Source organism: Hippocampus comes, unplaced genomic scaffold, assembly GCF_001891065.2.
Source record: "Hippocampus comes isolate QL1 unplaced genomic scaffold, H_comes_QL1_v1.1 scaffold78, whole genome shotgun sequence".
Classification (NCBI taxonomy): Eukaryota; Metazoa; Chordata; class Actinopteri; order Syngnathiformes; family Syngnathidae; genus Hippocampus; species Hippocampus comes.
In genome coordinates, this window is record NW_017805798.1 from 2,195,637 (window position 1) to 2,208,691 (window position 13,055).

General features: G+C 47.0%; 2 protein-coding genes across 4 annotated transcripts in view; both read left to right on the forward strand.

Moving 5' to 3' along the window:
• The first annotated feature begins 1,046 nt into the window (after nucleotides 1-1,046).
• Nucleotides 1,047-1,855, forward strand: LOC109525161 (calmodulin-regulated spectrin-associated protein 1-B-like). The gene is made up of 3 exons (XM_019885452.1): nucleotides 1,047-1,054; nucleotides 1,101-1,179; nucleotides 1,281-1,855. The coding sequence occupies exons 1-3, from the start codon at nucleotides 1,047-1,049 to the stop codon at nucleotides 1,542-1,544; spliced, it is 351 nt and encodes a 116-aa protein (XP_019741011.1). The 3' UTR covers nucleotides 1,545-1,855.
• A 22-nt stretch (nucleotides 1,856-1,877) lies between these two features.
• Nucleotides 1,878-13,055, forward strand: part of camsap1b (calmodulin regulated spectrin-associated protein 1b) — a 12,916-nt gene continuing 1,738 nt past the window's right edge. The window contains exons 1-16 of one of the 3 annotated variants that reach the window (XM_019885594.1): nucleotides 1,878-1,968; nucleotides 3,737-3,898; nucleotides 4,786-4,866; nucleotides 5,076-5,108; nucleotides 6,656-6,797; nucleotides 7,010-7,149; nucleotides 7,255-7,351; nucleotides 7,544-7,667; nucleotides 8,106-8,191; nucleotides 8,273-8,357; nucleotides 8,599-10,885; nucleotides 11,161-11,297; nucleotides 11,370-11,587; nucleotides 12,181-12,283; nucleotides 12,362-12,474; nucleotides 12,552-12,670. In XM_019885594.1, the coding sequence (XP_019741153.1) occupies nucleotides 1,966-1,968; nucleotides 3,737-3,898; nucleotides 4,786-4,866; nucleotides 5,076-5,108; nucleotides 6,656-6,797; nucleotides 7,010-7,149; nucleotides 7,255-7,351; nucleotides 7,544-7,667; nucleotides 8,106-8,191; nucleotides 8,273-8,357; nucleotides 8,599-10,885; nucleotides 11,161-11,297; nucleotides 11,370-11,587; nucleotides 12,181-12,283; nucleotides 12,362-12,474; nucleotides 12,552-12,670 (3,930 nt within the window). In that variant the 5' untranslated portion in view covers nucleotides 1,878-1,965. The remainder of the gene's footprint in view (nucleotides 1,969-3,736; nucleotides 3,899-4,785; nucleotides 4,867-5,075; nucleotides 5,109-6,655; nucleotides 6,798-7,009; nucleotides 7,150-7,254; nucleotides 7,352-7,543; nucleotides 7,668-8,105; nucleotides 8,192-8,272; nucleotides 8,358-8,598; nucleotides 10,886-11,160; nucleotides 11,298-11,369; nucleotides 11,588-12,180; nucleotides 12,284-12,361; nucleotides 12,475-12,551; nucleotides 12,671-13,055) is intronic. The other 2 variants (XM_019885595.1, XM_019885596.1) reach the window with 2 other exon arrangements.

A 13,055-nucleotide genomic window follows, 5' to 3' on the forward strand; every position in this document is an offset into this window, starting at 1 on the left:
AAAAAAAAAAAACGAGCTCATTACCGGTCCCAGCCACTACTAGCGGTTATTGAAACTGTGACTTTTTAAAAACTTGCTAAACCGTCAAACTGGGAATCGACCTGTGCCTGTTCACGGGCAGATATATTTATTTTTTTTGTCCTCTGCGAGAAACAAATATCAGTCGTGAGCAGCCTGAGCAGTCGTGTCTTCTTCGTGTACATACGGATGTCTGTCTGGATTTTACTCCCCCTCGGTGAGTAAGGCGCACACTCAACAAGGAACAAAATGCGGTGCTGGAGCAGATTCAGGCCATCTTTATTGATTTATAAATCAAGAACCTGAAACAGTTGTACGGTATTAAATCTCCATTTCACTTGTGAGGAGGGAGACCCAGTACTTCCAAGCAGAAGCCCATATTGATTCCTGGGTTGCATTAGCAAAAGAATGTGATGCTCAGATTCAGCAGTATGCATCTATCAATTGTTTAAATGAAAAAAAGATGCACAGTTGTCTGGTATTCCTAAGGAGAATCTTGGCCACATCTGGATGGATTCTCATTTTCGTGGACATTCTGTATTTAATCTTCCCTTTTCTTACATCGGTCTGGATCGTCCTCCCTGAACCAAAGTGCTTTTGGCGAGCTGCGGGAAGAAGCCGCCTGCCTTGTTTTTGTGAAAGTGACGCTGCTGACGGCCGGCTTCCTTCATCCCGTCAGAAAAGAACACTTCGCACACACTCCGCCAGTGTTTTTCGAATGAAAGGACACACTCGGTGTAAAATCTGATTGAGTGGAACAAGGTTATTTCTCAACCCACTGTTGCATTGTAAAACGTGATTTTGTAAACGTTTTTCAAAGCTATTTTGAGTACAACCATTTGGTTTTGGCACACTGAGGTCCAGTGCTTTGTACCGGCTCCTTATAAGGTTGCAATGTCTGGATTTGGTGTGACTTCACATCCACACAAATGGAATCACTTGAGGCTTGCGTGAGTGCATGCGTGCATTTGTTCGGCTCCCCGGCAAAACTCAAACCACGTCTCTTGAGTTGCAACTTGCACTTGTAAATGTTGCTGTTCGTAAACCGAAGTGGGATGTGAACAAATATGACTCAAAAAAAGCCGCCTGCTTGTAATTTCAGACCATATCCCCGAGGACCTGAGGGATCCCTTCTACACAGACCAGTATGACCAGGAACACATCAAGCCCCCCGTCAAAAAAGCCGCCTGCTTGTAATTTCAGACCATATCCCCGAGGACCTGAGGGATCCCTTCTACACAGACCAGTATGACCAGGAACACATCAAGCCCCCCGTCATCCGCCTGCTGCTGTCCTGCGAGCTTTACTGTCGCGTCTGCGCCCTCATCCTCAAGACAGAGCAGGCCGCATCCCTCCAGTCGCACCACTCCGTCATCCAATCTCTGGACAGGAAGGGCATTTATGTTGTGGAGAGCGACGACACGGCCGTCACGGAGGAGGACCTGGCTGGTGTGCCCATTAAAATGGTGAGTCGTACTCCGGAAAGAGTTGGCCATGAGGCGCGTGCAAATGTGTGCACGCCTTGAAATTACATTTAACCTTTACAAGGAGCTAAAGATGGCTGCCAAGATTATTGAGGCTGTTCTTATCATTGTACAATTAAATGACGGAGAGGAATTTTACTGTAAGGGGTTCGGAATGTCATTCAAGACGGCAGTCAAATGCAACCTTAGGAATGTCTGAATGCTGCAGGACAGTATGTGCAATCCATCCATATATCCATTAGCTGAACCGCTTAGCATCGAAGGGTCGCGGGCAAGCCCGAGCCTAGCAGTCATCTAGCAGTAGGTGGAGGGACACCCTGAACCGGTTGCCAGCCAACCGCAGGGCACACGTAGACGAACAATCATTCACGTCATCCAATCTCTGGACAGGAAGGGCATTTATGTTGTGGAGAGCGACGACACGGCCGTCACGGAGGAGGACCTGGCTGGTGTGCCCATTAAAATGGTGAGTCGTACTCCGGAAAGAGTTGGCCATGAGGCGCGTGCAAATGTGTGCACGCCTTGAAATTACATTTAACCTTTACAAGGAGCTAAAGATGGCTGCCAAGATTATTGAGGCTGTTCTTATCATTGTACAATTAAATGACGGAGAGGAATTTTACTGTAACGGCTTCGGATTGTCATTCAAGACGGCAGTCAAATGCAACCTTGGGAGTGTCTGAATGCTGCAGGGCAATATGTGCAATCCATCCATATATCCATTAGCTGAACCGCTTAGCATCGAAGGGTCGCGAGCAAGCCCGAGCCTATCCTGGCAGTCATCTCGCAGTAGGTGGGGGGGGACACCCTGAACCGGTTGCCATCCAACCGCAGGGCACACGTAGACGAACAATCATTCATGCTCACAATTACACCTAGGGGCAATTTAGAGTGCTCCATTAACGTGCCATGCATGTTTTTGGAATGTGGGAGGAAACCGGAGTACCCGGAGAAAACCCACATGGGCACGGGGAGAACAGCAAACTCCACACAGGAAGGCCAGAGCCGGAATCGAACCCAGGACCTCTCCGCTGTGAGGCAGATGTGCTAAGCAGTCGCCCACTGTTGACGCCCGAGTGCACATTTACGAGGAAATTTAAAAACTATAGAAAGCAGATTTGCAGATCGCACTTTTGTTTCAACGGCAGTGGAGTACTCGGCAGAATACTACTTCCTGGAGGAGTGGTATCCAAGAGCGGCAGCTCCATTTCCCAAAGATGATGTCACGCTCTTTGTATTTAGACCACAAACTATAGCTCAGCGTGAATGAACAGCCTCCTTGATCAATGCAGCCGACTTGTACGCTCCATTTTGCTTTCAACACGATTACTTCACTTTCACACAGAAAGGACTGTTGGACCTTCCTTCTTCAGTACAGCTGTACGGTATTACCGAAATAAATACGGAGATTTAAAATGAACCCTGAAAGCACTTTTACAATTAATTGACAAAGTTGAAAGCAAAGGAGATTTCCACATTCGTTTTAGTCTTATAAATGTAAAATGTAGTTTAGCACTCTTGTTTTTATTTTCTTTTATTGCCTTTTTTTTTTTTTTTTTACTGTGTTCATTTTTGTTAACTGTTTAAACTTTATATGACAGGAGTTTAAGCTGTTACTTAAAATTGCTTACCCAATTATGTTTTTTTGTTGTTTGTTTGTTTGTTTTTTCGGCAGCTTGTTTTGAGCCTGAAACAAATTACTGTAGTTCAGTCAGCTTTCTTTTGTATGGGATGATTTGTTTTAAAATGAGCTTAGTTTAACTTGAAACTGAGCTTGCGTCTCAGAACAAGATTGCGGTGGCTCCATGATTTTGGTCTTAACGCACTGGAATTCATCACAGGACAGAATGTCCATTGACCACCGGCTGAGTTGCTTTCAGCGCTCTTCCTTCCTGTTTGTTACGATGGAGACCAGTGTGAGTCTGCTTTTTCTGCTTGCGGCATGATGTCATAATCCACACAGTCAGACACAAAGCCCAGCGAGGGGATGGAAAATCCTGTGCAGGATAGCGCTTGTCCCGCGTGTCGGGCTTTAAAGCCCCTCCCACTTTGCTGACTTGACAAAGCATGTTCATAGAAAACCCGAAAGACACTGTGAGCTTCTCCTGCGCACAGTATTCCCCCATCAGCGTTTAAGTGCCACAGCAGATACTTGTAAGCCATCTGCTTGTGTCTTCACTGCGTGTGTTTGACACGACACAGAATTATCATGCGCTCCTCCTGTCCTCTTCCAGAGTGCCCACATCCCCATGATTGATGCCCTGATGATGGCCTACACAGTGGAGATGATCAGCATTGAGAAAGTGGTCACCTCTGTGGAGCGTTTCTCTACCTTCAACCCCTCCAAGGAGCTTCCCTTTGACTTGGAGGATGCCATGGTTTTCTGGATCAATAAGGTAGAAACCAGTCTGTGGAACACAAGAAGGCACACGTCAACCGGGGTTATTCCCGGTTCCGATTGAAGCAGAGATGGTTACGTTTTGAGCGGTGTCATGGCGACATCTGCGCAAACAAACATTTGCCTGTATTTTATGGATATATATATTTTTTTTATGTCTTGCTTTTTCTGAAATCATATATTACACTCCAACCACAGCAACCTCGTTATTATATTAAGATGTTCAATTAACAGTCATATAATTTAATCACCAAATTCAAACCATCAAAATAAGTGCAGCTGAAGCGCTTGCATGAGTGAATAATGCAGGGCTTGACGAACATTTGGACTGGTAGCACTGGTGTGACCTGCTTTTTCAGCCGGTCGTACAAACACACAAAAAAGGTCGCACCCTTTTTTGGGGCTGTACAGCGTGACCGTATTTGCTGATGTATGGTCACCTCAATTGCCGTGGTCAAAAACTTGTTTACCTCTCGGAAATCCAGAAAATCTGTCAATTGAATTTGTCGCCTTTCATCTTTATATGTAGCAAATTGCACACTGACAACACCATTAATACGTCTTGTGTGGAATGAGTCAAATCGGACACATGCGCAAACTCTTTCTCTTGTTTAGTAACAATCCCGTGGTCAAAAACTTGTTTACCTATAGGAAATCCAGAAAATCTGTCAATTGAATTTTTCGCCTTTCATCTTTATATGTAGCAAATCGCACACTGACGACACCATTCGGACATCAGCCGTTTGTCTTGTGTGCAATGAGTCAAATCGGACACATGCGCAAACTCTTTCTCTTGTTTTTGGGAGGTATTATGAGCATCATGTGCAGATCTTGGCTGTACCAAGAAAATGCCACGTTGACATTGCCGCCTTAAAATGTCTGCAGGTCAACACCAAAATGAGGGAAATTAGCGAAAAGGAACACAAAGTCAAGCACCACCTTCTGGAATCCCCCAGTCACCAAAAGGTAAACAAGTTCTCGTCAAGAGGCGTTGCTCTTTGTGTCGCTCCTTGACTATATTATCACGTGTTGCTCTGTCCCCTTTCCTGTGTTTCTCTATTCAAATTGGATGCAGCGCCAGTCCTTTGTCTAATACCTTTGACCAATTAATATCTCTGCTCCTGTTCCCCATCTATCCCTCCTTTCCCCTCTCTTATCCTTGCAAAACTGGATAGTCTCCCTCCAAATGGTATTGGAAGCTTGTCCCTGTAAGTTGGAAGCCACCCCCACCCCCACCCCATTCGTTCACACACCCTCCCTCTCCTCCACGCACGCATAGTTTTGTGTTGATGTGTGCGCGCACCTCACCGAGGCTTGTTCGAGCTCATTCTATGCCTCTTTTAGCCGAGGGGATATCAAGCCGATGAAACCCTGTCCTTGCTTTTTTTTTTTAATTCTAAATCACCTTTTGGCACGTTTTATGGCATTATTTGAAGTACACAATGTGTGATAAGCTAACCGTGTTGATTTTTATTCTTTTGTATTTGCTTCAATAGAGTCAGATGAAAGTCATTGCTGGCACGTCTCCTTTTCTTTGCAGTTTGCCCTTCACGCTGACCTGCTCTGTCATCACCTCTCGCTTTTCTGCTCACACACTCGTCTGATCATAACTCAAACGGTTCTGACACATCTTTGCTCGGCATGGGCATGATTGATAAACTGCTTGTAAAGAATTACAAGACTGTTTGATCCTCATGTTCATCGATGGCCATGCCTTGAAGCGAAACGCCATTTTTCTAATGGTTTTGACCGCGGCAAGTCGGGGATGCAATTAAGTTTAGCCTCACGCAGTCACGGCGGCTGATGAGATTAAACACAAACAAATAGCAAAGTGAATTTGAAGATGTTACCCTTTTTAACACAATGATCTCCTTTAGTGTGTCACCGGGTGGTATCACTTTGTCTGACCACTGAGCGTGTCCACCTGCATCTATTTACAACATTAAGCAGTAGGATTGGGCTGCTTTGTATTTTGTAAAAGCTGGTTGGTCCGTTGCCTTTGTCTGTGCTGTTAATACGTAATGGCTGTGAATAGATCGGTACTGTATTTACTTTCATATTGGAACAATTATTTTGCTGTTGTATCAATGATATTTCATGCCTTTGGACGTCGATTGATTCCTTGATGTCTAAGGACACCAATTCCCTGTTTCTGCTCTTTGTATCCAATACCCTCCCAAGTGCGGTCTCGCTGAACGTACCACATTTAGGAGAAGCATTAAAGTAGAGAGACGTATGCCCTATCATGTATACAGATTCAAACTGGGGATTTTACGTCTTGAAATTGTGCACTCGTTTTACGTACGCGGGCTTGTGATCACCCATCTGCCCCCATTATGCAATTTTTTTTCTTGCCCCCTTTGATTGGGCTCCATCACTTGCCACCCTCTCGCGTAGGCTTCTGGCTCCCTGTTGTTCACTGCGTTAGCACCTCCATCCCACCATCAGCAACCAGCTCTCTTCAGGGTTCTCCCTCAACTGATGCCACAGGGCCTTTTCATTGAACCGCATCCTGGAATTTCAGTCCTTATCAATACAACTAAAACCCTGTGCTCTGGAAGGGAGAACCTTGGTGGGATGTTTCACTCCAGAAGGCTTCAGACAACAAATAAGGTCAAACATCCTTGAGTCAAATGTGCTTTTGACTGGCTCGGCCGTGCAAAAAAATTTGTTCTGTGCCCCTGTAGTCATATTTCCGTTGATAGTGTTGTTATAGTATTTGTCTGATTCGATTTTGGCTCTCTTATGTTCAAAGGTACGGTATCGTCGGGAGCATGCGTCTGGCCGCCATCTTCCCTTCTTCCCGCTGCTGGAAGATTTGATGAGAGATGTTTGTGATGGAGCGGCACTGCTTACGGTTGTCCACTACTACTGTCCAGACCTCATGAAGCTGGAGGGTATGCCCATAACATCCTGTTGCGAAACTCTGAATTCAGACACACACTGCGTTCAGTTTGTCTAAGTCAAAATTCTCAACGCCCCTGAAGAATTTGTGTTGAACAACATGATTTTTTTGTTTTTTTATTCCACAAGATTTAGCATGACATAAACTCCCAATGCGCCATTCAGTCAAGTCCTTATCTGATCTGCTCTGTTCCTGTCCGATCAGATATTTGCCTGAAGGAAGTTCCCTCCATGGCTGATAGCCTGTACAACATCCATCTGCTCAGAGAGTTTGCCAACGAGTATCTGAATAAAAGTTTCTATCTGACAACAGAAGACATACTCTATTCGCCTCCTGTGCTCAAGGTGGCATGACCCACTCTTTTGATTCATTACACAATATAAAGATGAAACTTGTAACAACAACTACAAAAATTAGACACCATCAGTAATCATCGCTTGTCTTTGCAGCACAACGTGATGGTTTTCATTGCTGAACTCTTCTGGTGGTTTGAGACTGTCAAACCAGAATTTGTCCTGCCCAGGGACCTGCAAGAGTCGAAAGATGGTACGTTTGCCCACTTGATGCAAGTGGAAAGTGTTTTGTGTGTTATCAGCAATATTTCATCTTGAAGCCTTCACGTTTAACTTTACCATTGAAAGTCTTTTTCTGTCCATTCCTGTTTGTTATCAGCAGCAATATTTCATCTTGAAACCGTCATCTTTACCATTGAAAGTCTTTTTCTGTCCATTCCTGTAGCTCGAGCCATTGCTCAGCCAAAGAGTTCTCGTCCATCAGTGCCCATCTCCAATGCCACCAAACGGAGCTTCAAGGCCAGTCCTGGCGTGTCAGAAAACCAGAGCGGCCCTGAAATCTGTAGCAGGTGATTTCATCATACCATATTATATTGACTCGTGTTTCGTGACTGGAGTGAGGAAGTTTGTGTTTCAACCTGCCCGGATCTCTTTTAATCTTTGGTTGTTTTCTTGGTGGACTTGCACTATCATTATGTGCCGTTTCCATTAGACACGTTAGTCATATTACTTAACAAGAATCAGATGGCTGAAGTTAGTTAATTTTTATTTTGTCGATTCTCCAAAAATACAATTGAAAGTGAAGAGTTTTATCTCAGTACCTTAGGCTCCTCTGCCTTTTGGTCCCTCATTGGTTTCGATTTGTCTAAAGAAACGGAGTTGATACTTTTTTTAGGGAATTGTTGGATTATACTTTCTTCTTTTCAAGACAAAACACGATTTGATATTGTCGGCTACCAAAAATGAAGAAAAAAAAACTGTTTTCTTTTGTTTTTGTTGTGTCTTAGTAGAGGAGGTCCACCCTTTAGTCCTTCCCATCCTCTCTTGCCTTTGCGCCAGAGACAACAGAAGCCTCAAGGAGATGATGGCGCGGGTAAAAGCATCACGTTACAGAATTGATGAGCGTCTGAATCCTCTTTGTAACATTTGAAATCAATATTTTCCCCCTTCTAAGGTCTAAGGAACCGCTCCAACTCCTTGACCCAGATGGACAGACAGGCCCGAGGTTCTGCTGTCGCTTGGCCCGACAAGAGACAGAGGTAAAAATAATTCAGAACTGTCAAGCGCAGTTCCTGAGTGTGATGTGCCAGTAACAGTTGGTTGGAATTTGCATTTCTCTGCTGATCCTTATCCGAACATATTGACTTGAAGCTATTTATAGACCATAGAACCACCCAACTATAACAGTAGTGTAGGTAGTAGATAGAAAAAGTGGTGTATTCAATTGTCAGGAGACTCGAGAAATAATTGTAATAAATGTATTTGATTTCCCTTCCTCAGGCCAGTGTCCACACTGAACCCCTTCATGTGCCATTCAACTGCTGACAGCGATGCAGATGTTGCTTCCGGCGACAGTGTCAGCCTTGCCCGCTCAATAAGTAAAGACAGCCTGGCGTCCAACGTCATCAACGTAACGCCGAAACACCAAGCTTCACTTCACCAACCCATGCTAGCCCAGATGCGCAGAATCAATGGTCACGGCCTCATGGGAAAAGTTCACCTGGATTGCGAAGAAGAATCTCTGGTGGCGGTGGCCAGGACGGAGGTTGCTTCCATCTCCAAAAAACCTGATGGGAGCCAAGCGTCTGCCGCAGCAGAACCAGAGACCAAGTCCAAACCTACAGCTGATGGTTTCTACCTAGAACCGCTGATGCCTGCCGTGCTGAAACCAGCTAAAGAGAAGTCTGTATGCCTGAACAAGGAAGAGGAGAGTGGCGAGGGGCTCCGGTCCACAGGAAAGAGCTTTTCACGCAGGGGGGACGGATCTTCTCCCGCAGTTCATAAGAAAGCTCCCCTCAGCCTGAACAAAACATTTACTCCCACGGCTGATGAGCCTGACTTGTCAGATGAGCCTGTTCGGGCTCAGGCGGCTTTCCGACCCCTTGCCACCAGCAGTGTGGACACCTCGTCGAATGAGCCCGGCGGAGGCTTCTACCTGCATTCAGATTCGGAGGTGACAAAGCCTTGCCCAAGCCTTGATCCGGATCTTGAAGACCTGGACGAAGAGGATGAGGATTTGGATGAGGCCGTTCCGGCAAAAGACCTCGCTTGGCCAAGTAAGTGCTTTCATGAGCATGATGAAGAGGAATCCGCCAAACTTCAGGAGGACATGAATGTCAAGGAGCACGAGGACAAAGACATTAACGGTTGCAGCGGTCGCTCCAGCCCATGCCTTAGCGCCTACTCTCAGGCCAGCAGCGTGGCCAGCGGAAGTGTGCGCATGACCTCTTTTGCTGAGCGTAAAGCCCAGCAGCAGCGCTTCGGCAGTAACCACGACCTACGCTCCAGTGCCTCCAGCTCGCAGAGGACCACTCCAGATGGATCCGAGAGCAGCGGGCCCCTGTCGTCCTCCTGGAGGCTCAAAAGAGACCAGAGTCCCTCGTCACCCCTGGGTGTTTGCCCTCGTGCCGGTGACGGGAGCGGCGGTGCCAGCGTCCTTGCATCCGAGATTGTACAGCTGCGCATGCAGCTCGAGGAGAAGCGTCGTGCCATCGAGCATCAAAAGAAGAAGATGGAAGTGCTGTCAGCCCGGCAGAGGCAAAAGCTGGGTAAGGCTGCTTTCCTGCATATAGTGAAGAAGGGCGGCGGCGGCGGCAAGGGCGACACTTTGCCCAATCCACTCAAAGCCGACCCCTCCAAAGATGAGCGCCATAGACAGAAAGTAACGCCGTCATCTAAAGACGATATGTGCGCGGATGCCCTGAGAGGGGACAAAGAGCTGGAGGGATCTACGCCCTCAGGTGCCTTAGATGCAGACAAGAAGGGAAACAATGGCAGCTTCTACCAAGAAGAAGAGTTGGACCTCAATGAGTGCAACCGCTCTATCGAGCTGCTGCATGAAGCCATCGGCAGCATCCAGCAGCAGATGATGCAATTGTCCCTTCAGCAGGAAATGATGATGAAGCAGAATGTACTGTCCCCTCCCGGTGCTGCTCCTCACCCGCTCGCAACTGACAAAAACAGTGACACTAAAGCCGGGGACGCTACACACGATGCGGAACACCTTTCCGTCACCGCCCCCGCGAGGAAACCCCCCAAACTGAGCTCAGGGCGAAGATCCAAGCCGGCGGAGCTCAAGGTGAGCAAAGAGCAAAGCCGGCACACCGCTCGGACCTTGGCCCCCTCCCACAGTGGGCCGGAGACGCAAATGCATCCAAGGCAATCGGCTGGGGGCAGGTCCCCCAGGAACGAGCATCCTGACCCGCAAAGCCTCAGAAACCTTCCGGCGGGAGAAACCCCCAACAAAACGACCTCGAGCCAGGCACGCAGCGCCGCTTTTCGGCTTCACGACGATGTGAACATGCGACTCCCCACCAGGGTGGACCTGAATGCTTTGTCTGCTCCTGAAGTGTCCTTTGACGACTGCCTGTCCAGCACCCTCAAAGACAACTCCTCAGACAGCTCGGGGAAAGAGAACGTACCGTCGGAGGAAGTGCAGCGCAGCAAAGCTCACTTGATCGAAGTCGATATGTCGGAGCTGAAAGACCCCGAGGATGAGGAGGCTGCTGACACAACCGCAAACGAAGCGGATGGAGAGCAAAAGTCAGTCATGGGCTTCTTCTTCAAGGTATTTGCCTACACAAGCAAAGATTTTTATAAGACCACGTATTTATATGACAAGGTGGCCTGCGGTTACATTGCTGCCTATCAAACTTTTAACACCAAGCACTATACCAAATTGCTGGACTCTCCGAGCACCACCACATTAAAATAGGGTGACGTAAGCCCGCATGTTTATCAATGCGAGACTTGCTGCCGACTGAAAACAGTTGCCCGGGTAACAGCCAATCGCGGCTCGGCGTACTGATGATTTCATGCTCTCGTTCTGTTGCAACGCTGCAGGATGAGCAGAAAGCAGAGGATGAGCTTGCCAAGAAGAGAGCGGCGTTCTTGCTCAAGCAGCAAAAGAAAGCGGAGGAAGCCCGTCTCCGCAAGCAGCAGCTGGAAGCGGAAACGGAGCTGAAGCGCGACGAGGCCCGGTAAAATTCTTCAGTATCGGTGTTTGCCTTGGCCCGCGATACAGCCACTCATATGCGTTTGATCAACGTCAGGCGGAAAGCTGAGGAGGATCGCCTGCGTAAGGAAGATGAGAAGACGCGGCGGGAGCTGATAAAGCAGGAGTACCTGCGGAGGAAGCAGCAGGAGATCTTGGAGGAGCAAGGTCTGGTCAAGCCCAAGACTCCCAAACCCAAGCAGAAACACAGACCCAAGACCATCCTCAGGGAGGAGTCATCCAGCGACAATGTCTCCAAGTGCTCTTCTTCCACACGTAAGACTGACTGAGGTTTCACCTCAGAACATTCCACTTGTCTTCCCCCTTGGCGTCTCACCAACCACCACGTGTAGACACTGCCCTCTGGTGGTGTGTCCTTTGCATTACGTCACATTGTGCACAAAGGAGTACACACGCACGCACCCTTCCACACCCTATTTCTATAGCATGCCATTTTAACCTACTGAACTGGATATTTCTACCTGAGCTCAGAGCCTCGTTGTTTCCACTGCCTCTCTTTTTTTTCTTTCCACGCATTTTTTAAACATGGTTATTTCCTAGTGTCAAACAACATTTGAGTTGAATCTGCGTTGGGGTTTAAAAAAAAAAAAAAGTTAATTACATGTTTTGTACATAGAGAACAACTTTTTTTTTTCTCCCCAAATTATCTCAACGTTTTGTTGTCAATATTATCCTTATTGGAGAGCAGCAGGGCATGCAAAAAGTGAGAGACCAGTTTAAGGTTCATCTTGAACCTGAACCCAAAAAGCCCAACACCACAACCTTTTTGGGAGTAATATATATCTAAACCTTTGGGCCACGGGGTCAAAAGTCACTCCCGAAACTAAAATGTCAATTTTCTCTCACAGCTGACAACCTGAGCACGGCCCAGTCTGGATCGAGTCTGTCGCTGGCCTCTGCTGCCACCAATGAGGCTGACAGCGTCCACTCTGGGGGTGCAGGCTCCCACCGGTAAGATGCACCACCTTAGTCACATATATGCCTCGGCTTGTGCCGTCGCGCAACAGTCATTCTTGTCGTGCGTCTCAGCTGCGACTCCGTGGAGTCGTTCCCCGGAAGTCGTAACCACAGTCGGGCTGCGGAAAGAGACTGGGACAACGGCTCCACCGCGTCTTCCATCGCATCCCTGGCCGAGTACACTGGTTAGTTAATACTGTTCATCCTTTTCCTATCTCGTATTTCCCATATGTTGAGAATTGTTCTGAAATGCCTTGAAAAGGTCCAAAGCTTTTCAAAGAGCCGAGTGCCAAATCCAACAAGCCAATCATCCACAACGCCATCTCACACTGCTGTCTGGCCGGAAAAGTCAACGAGCCGCAGAAGAATCAAATCCTTGAGGTCAGGTTCACTTCCTTCTCATTTTAATCCCATTTGCAAAAGTAAATTGTATTTGTATCATTTGTACCCGGTTCAAACTGTTGCCACCCTAAAACCTTGATCAACGTCATAACGTAACACAACTAACAACACAGCATTGTTAACTGTCACTTCTTTTCAGACCAATACCAGTACGAATGTTCGCTCTTTGAGTACTCATTAAGTACCGAGACCTGTAGTACATTTAATCTATGAAATATCATCATTTAACGGCAAGTCAAATCATTGTGAACAAATACATTTATATCTGACATAAATAATGATTTGCCTATGTGTCAAACTCCGCAATATAGTCCCAACTACATCCAAGGAGAACTTGGACACACAATGTCAGATTTGCCCCCCC

Excerpts from the sequence above, each read along its gene's own strand:
- LOC109525161 (XM_019885452.1), top strand. Across the intron at positions 1,180-1,280 it reads ACCAGTATGACCAGGAACAC|ATCAAGCCCCCCGTCATCCG; the intron begins ATCAAGCCCCCC and ends GACCAGGAACAC.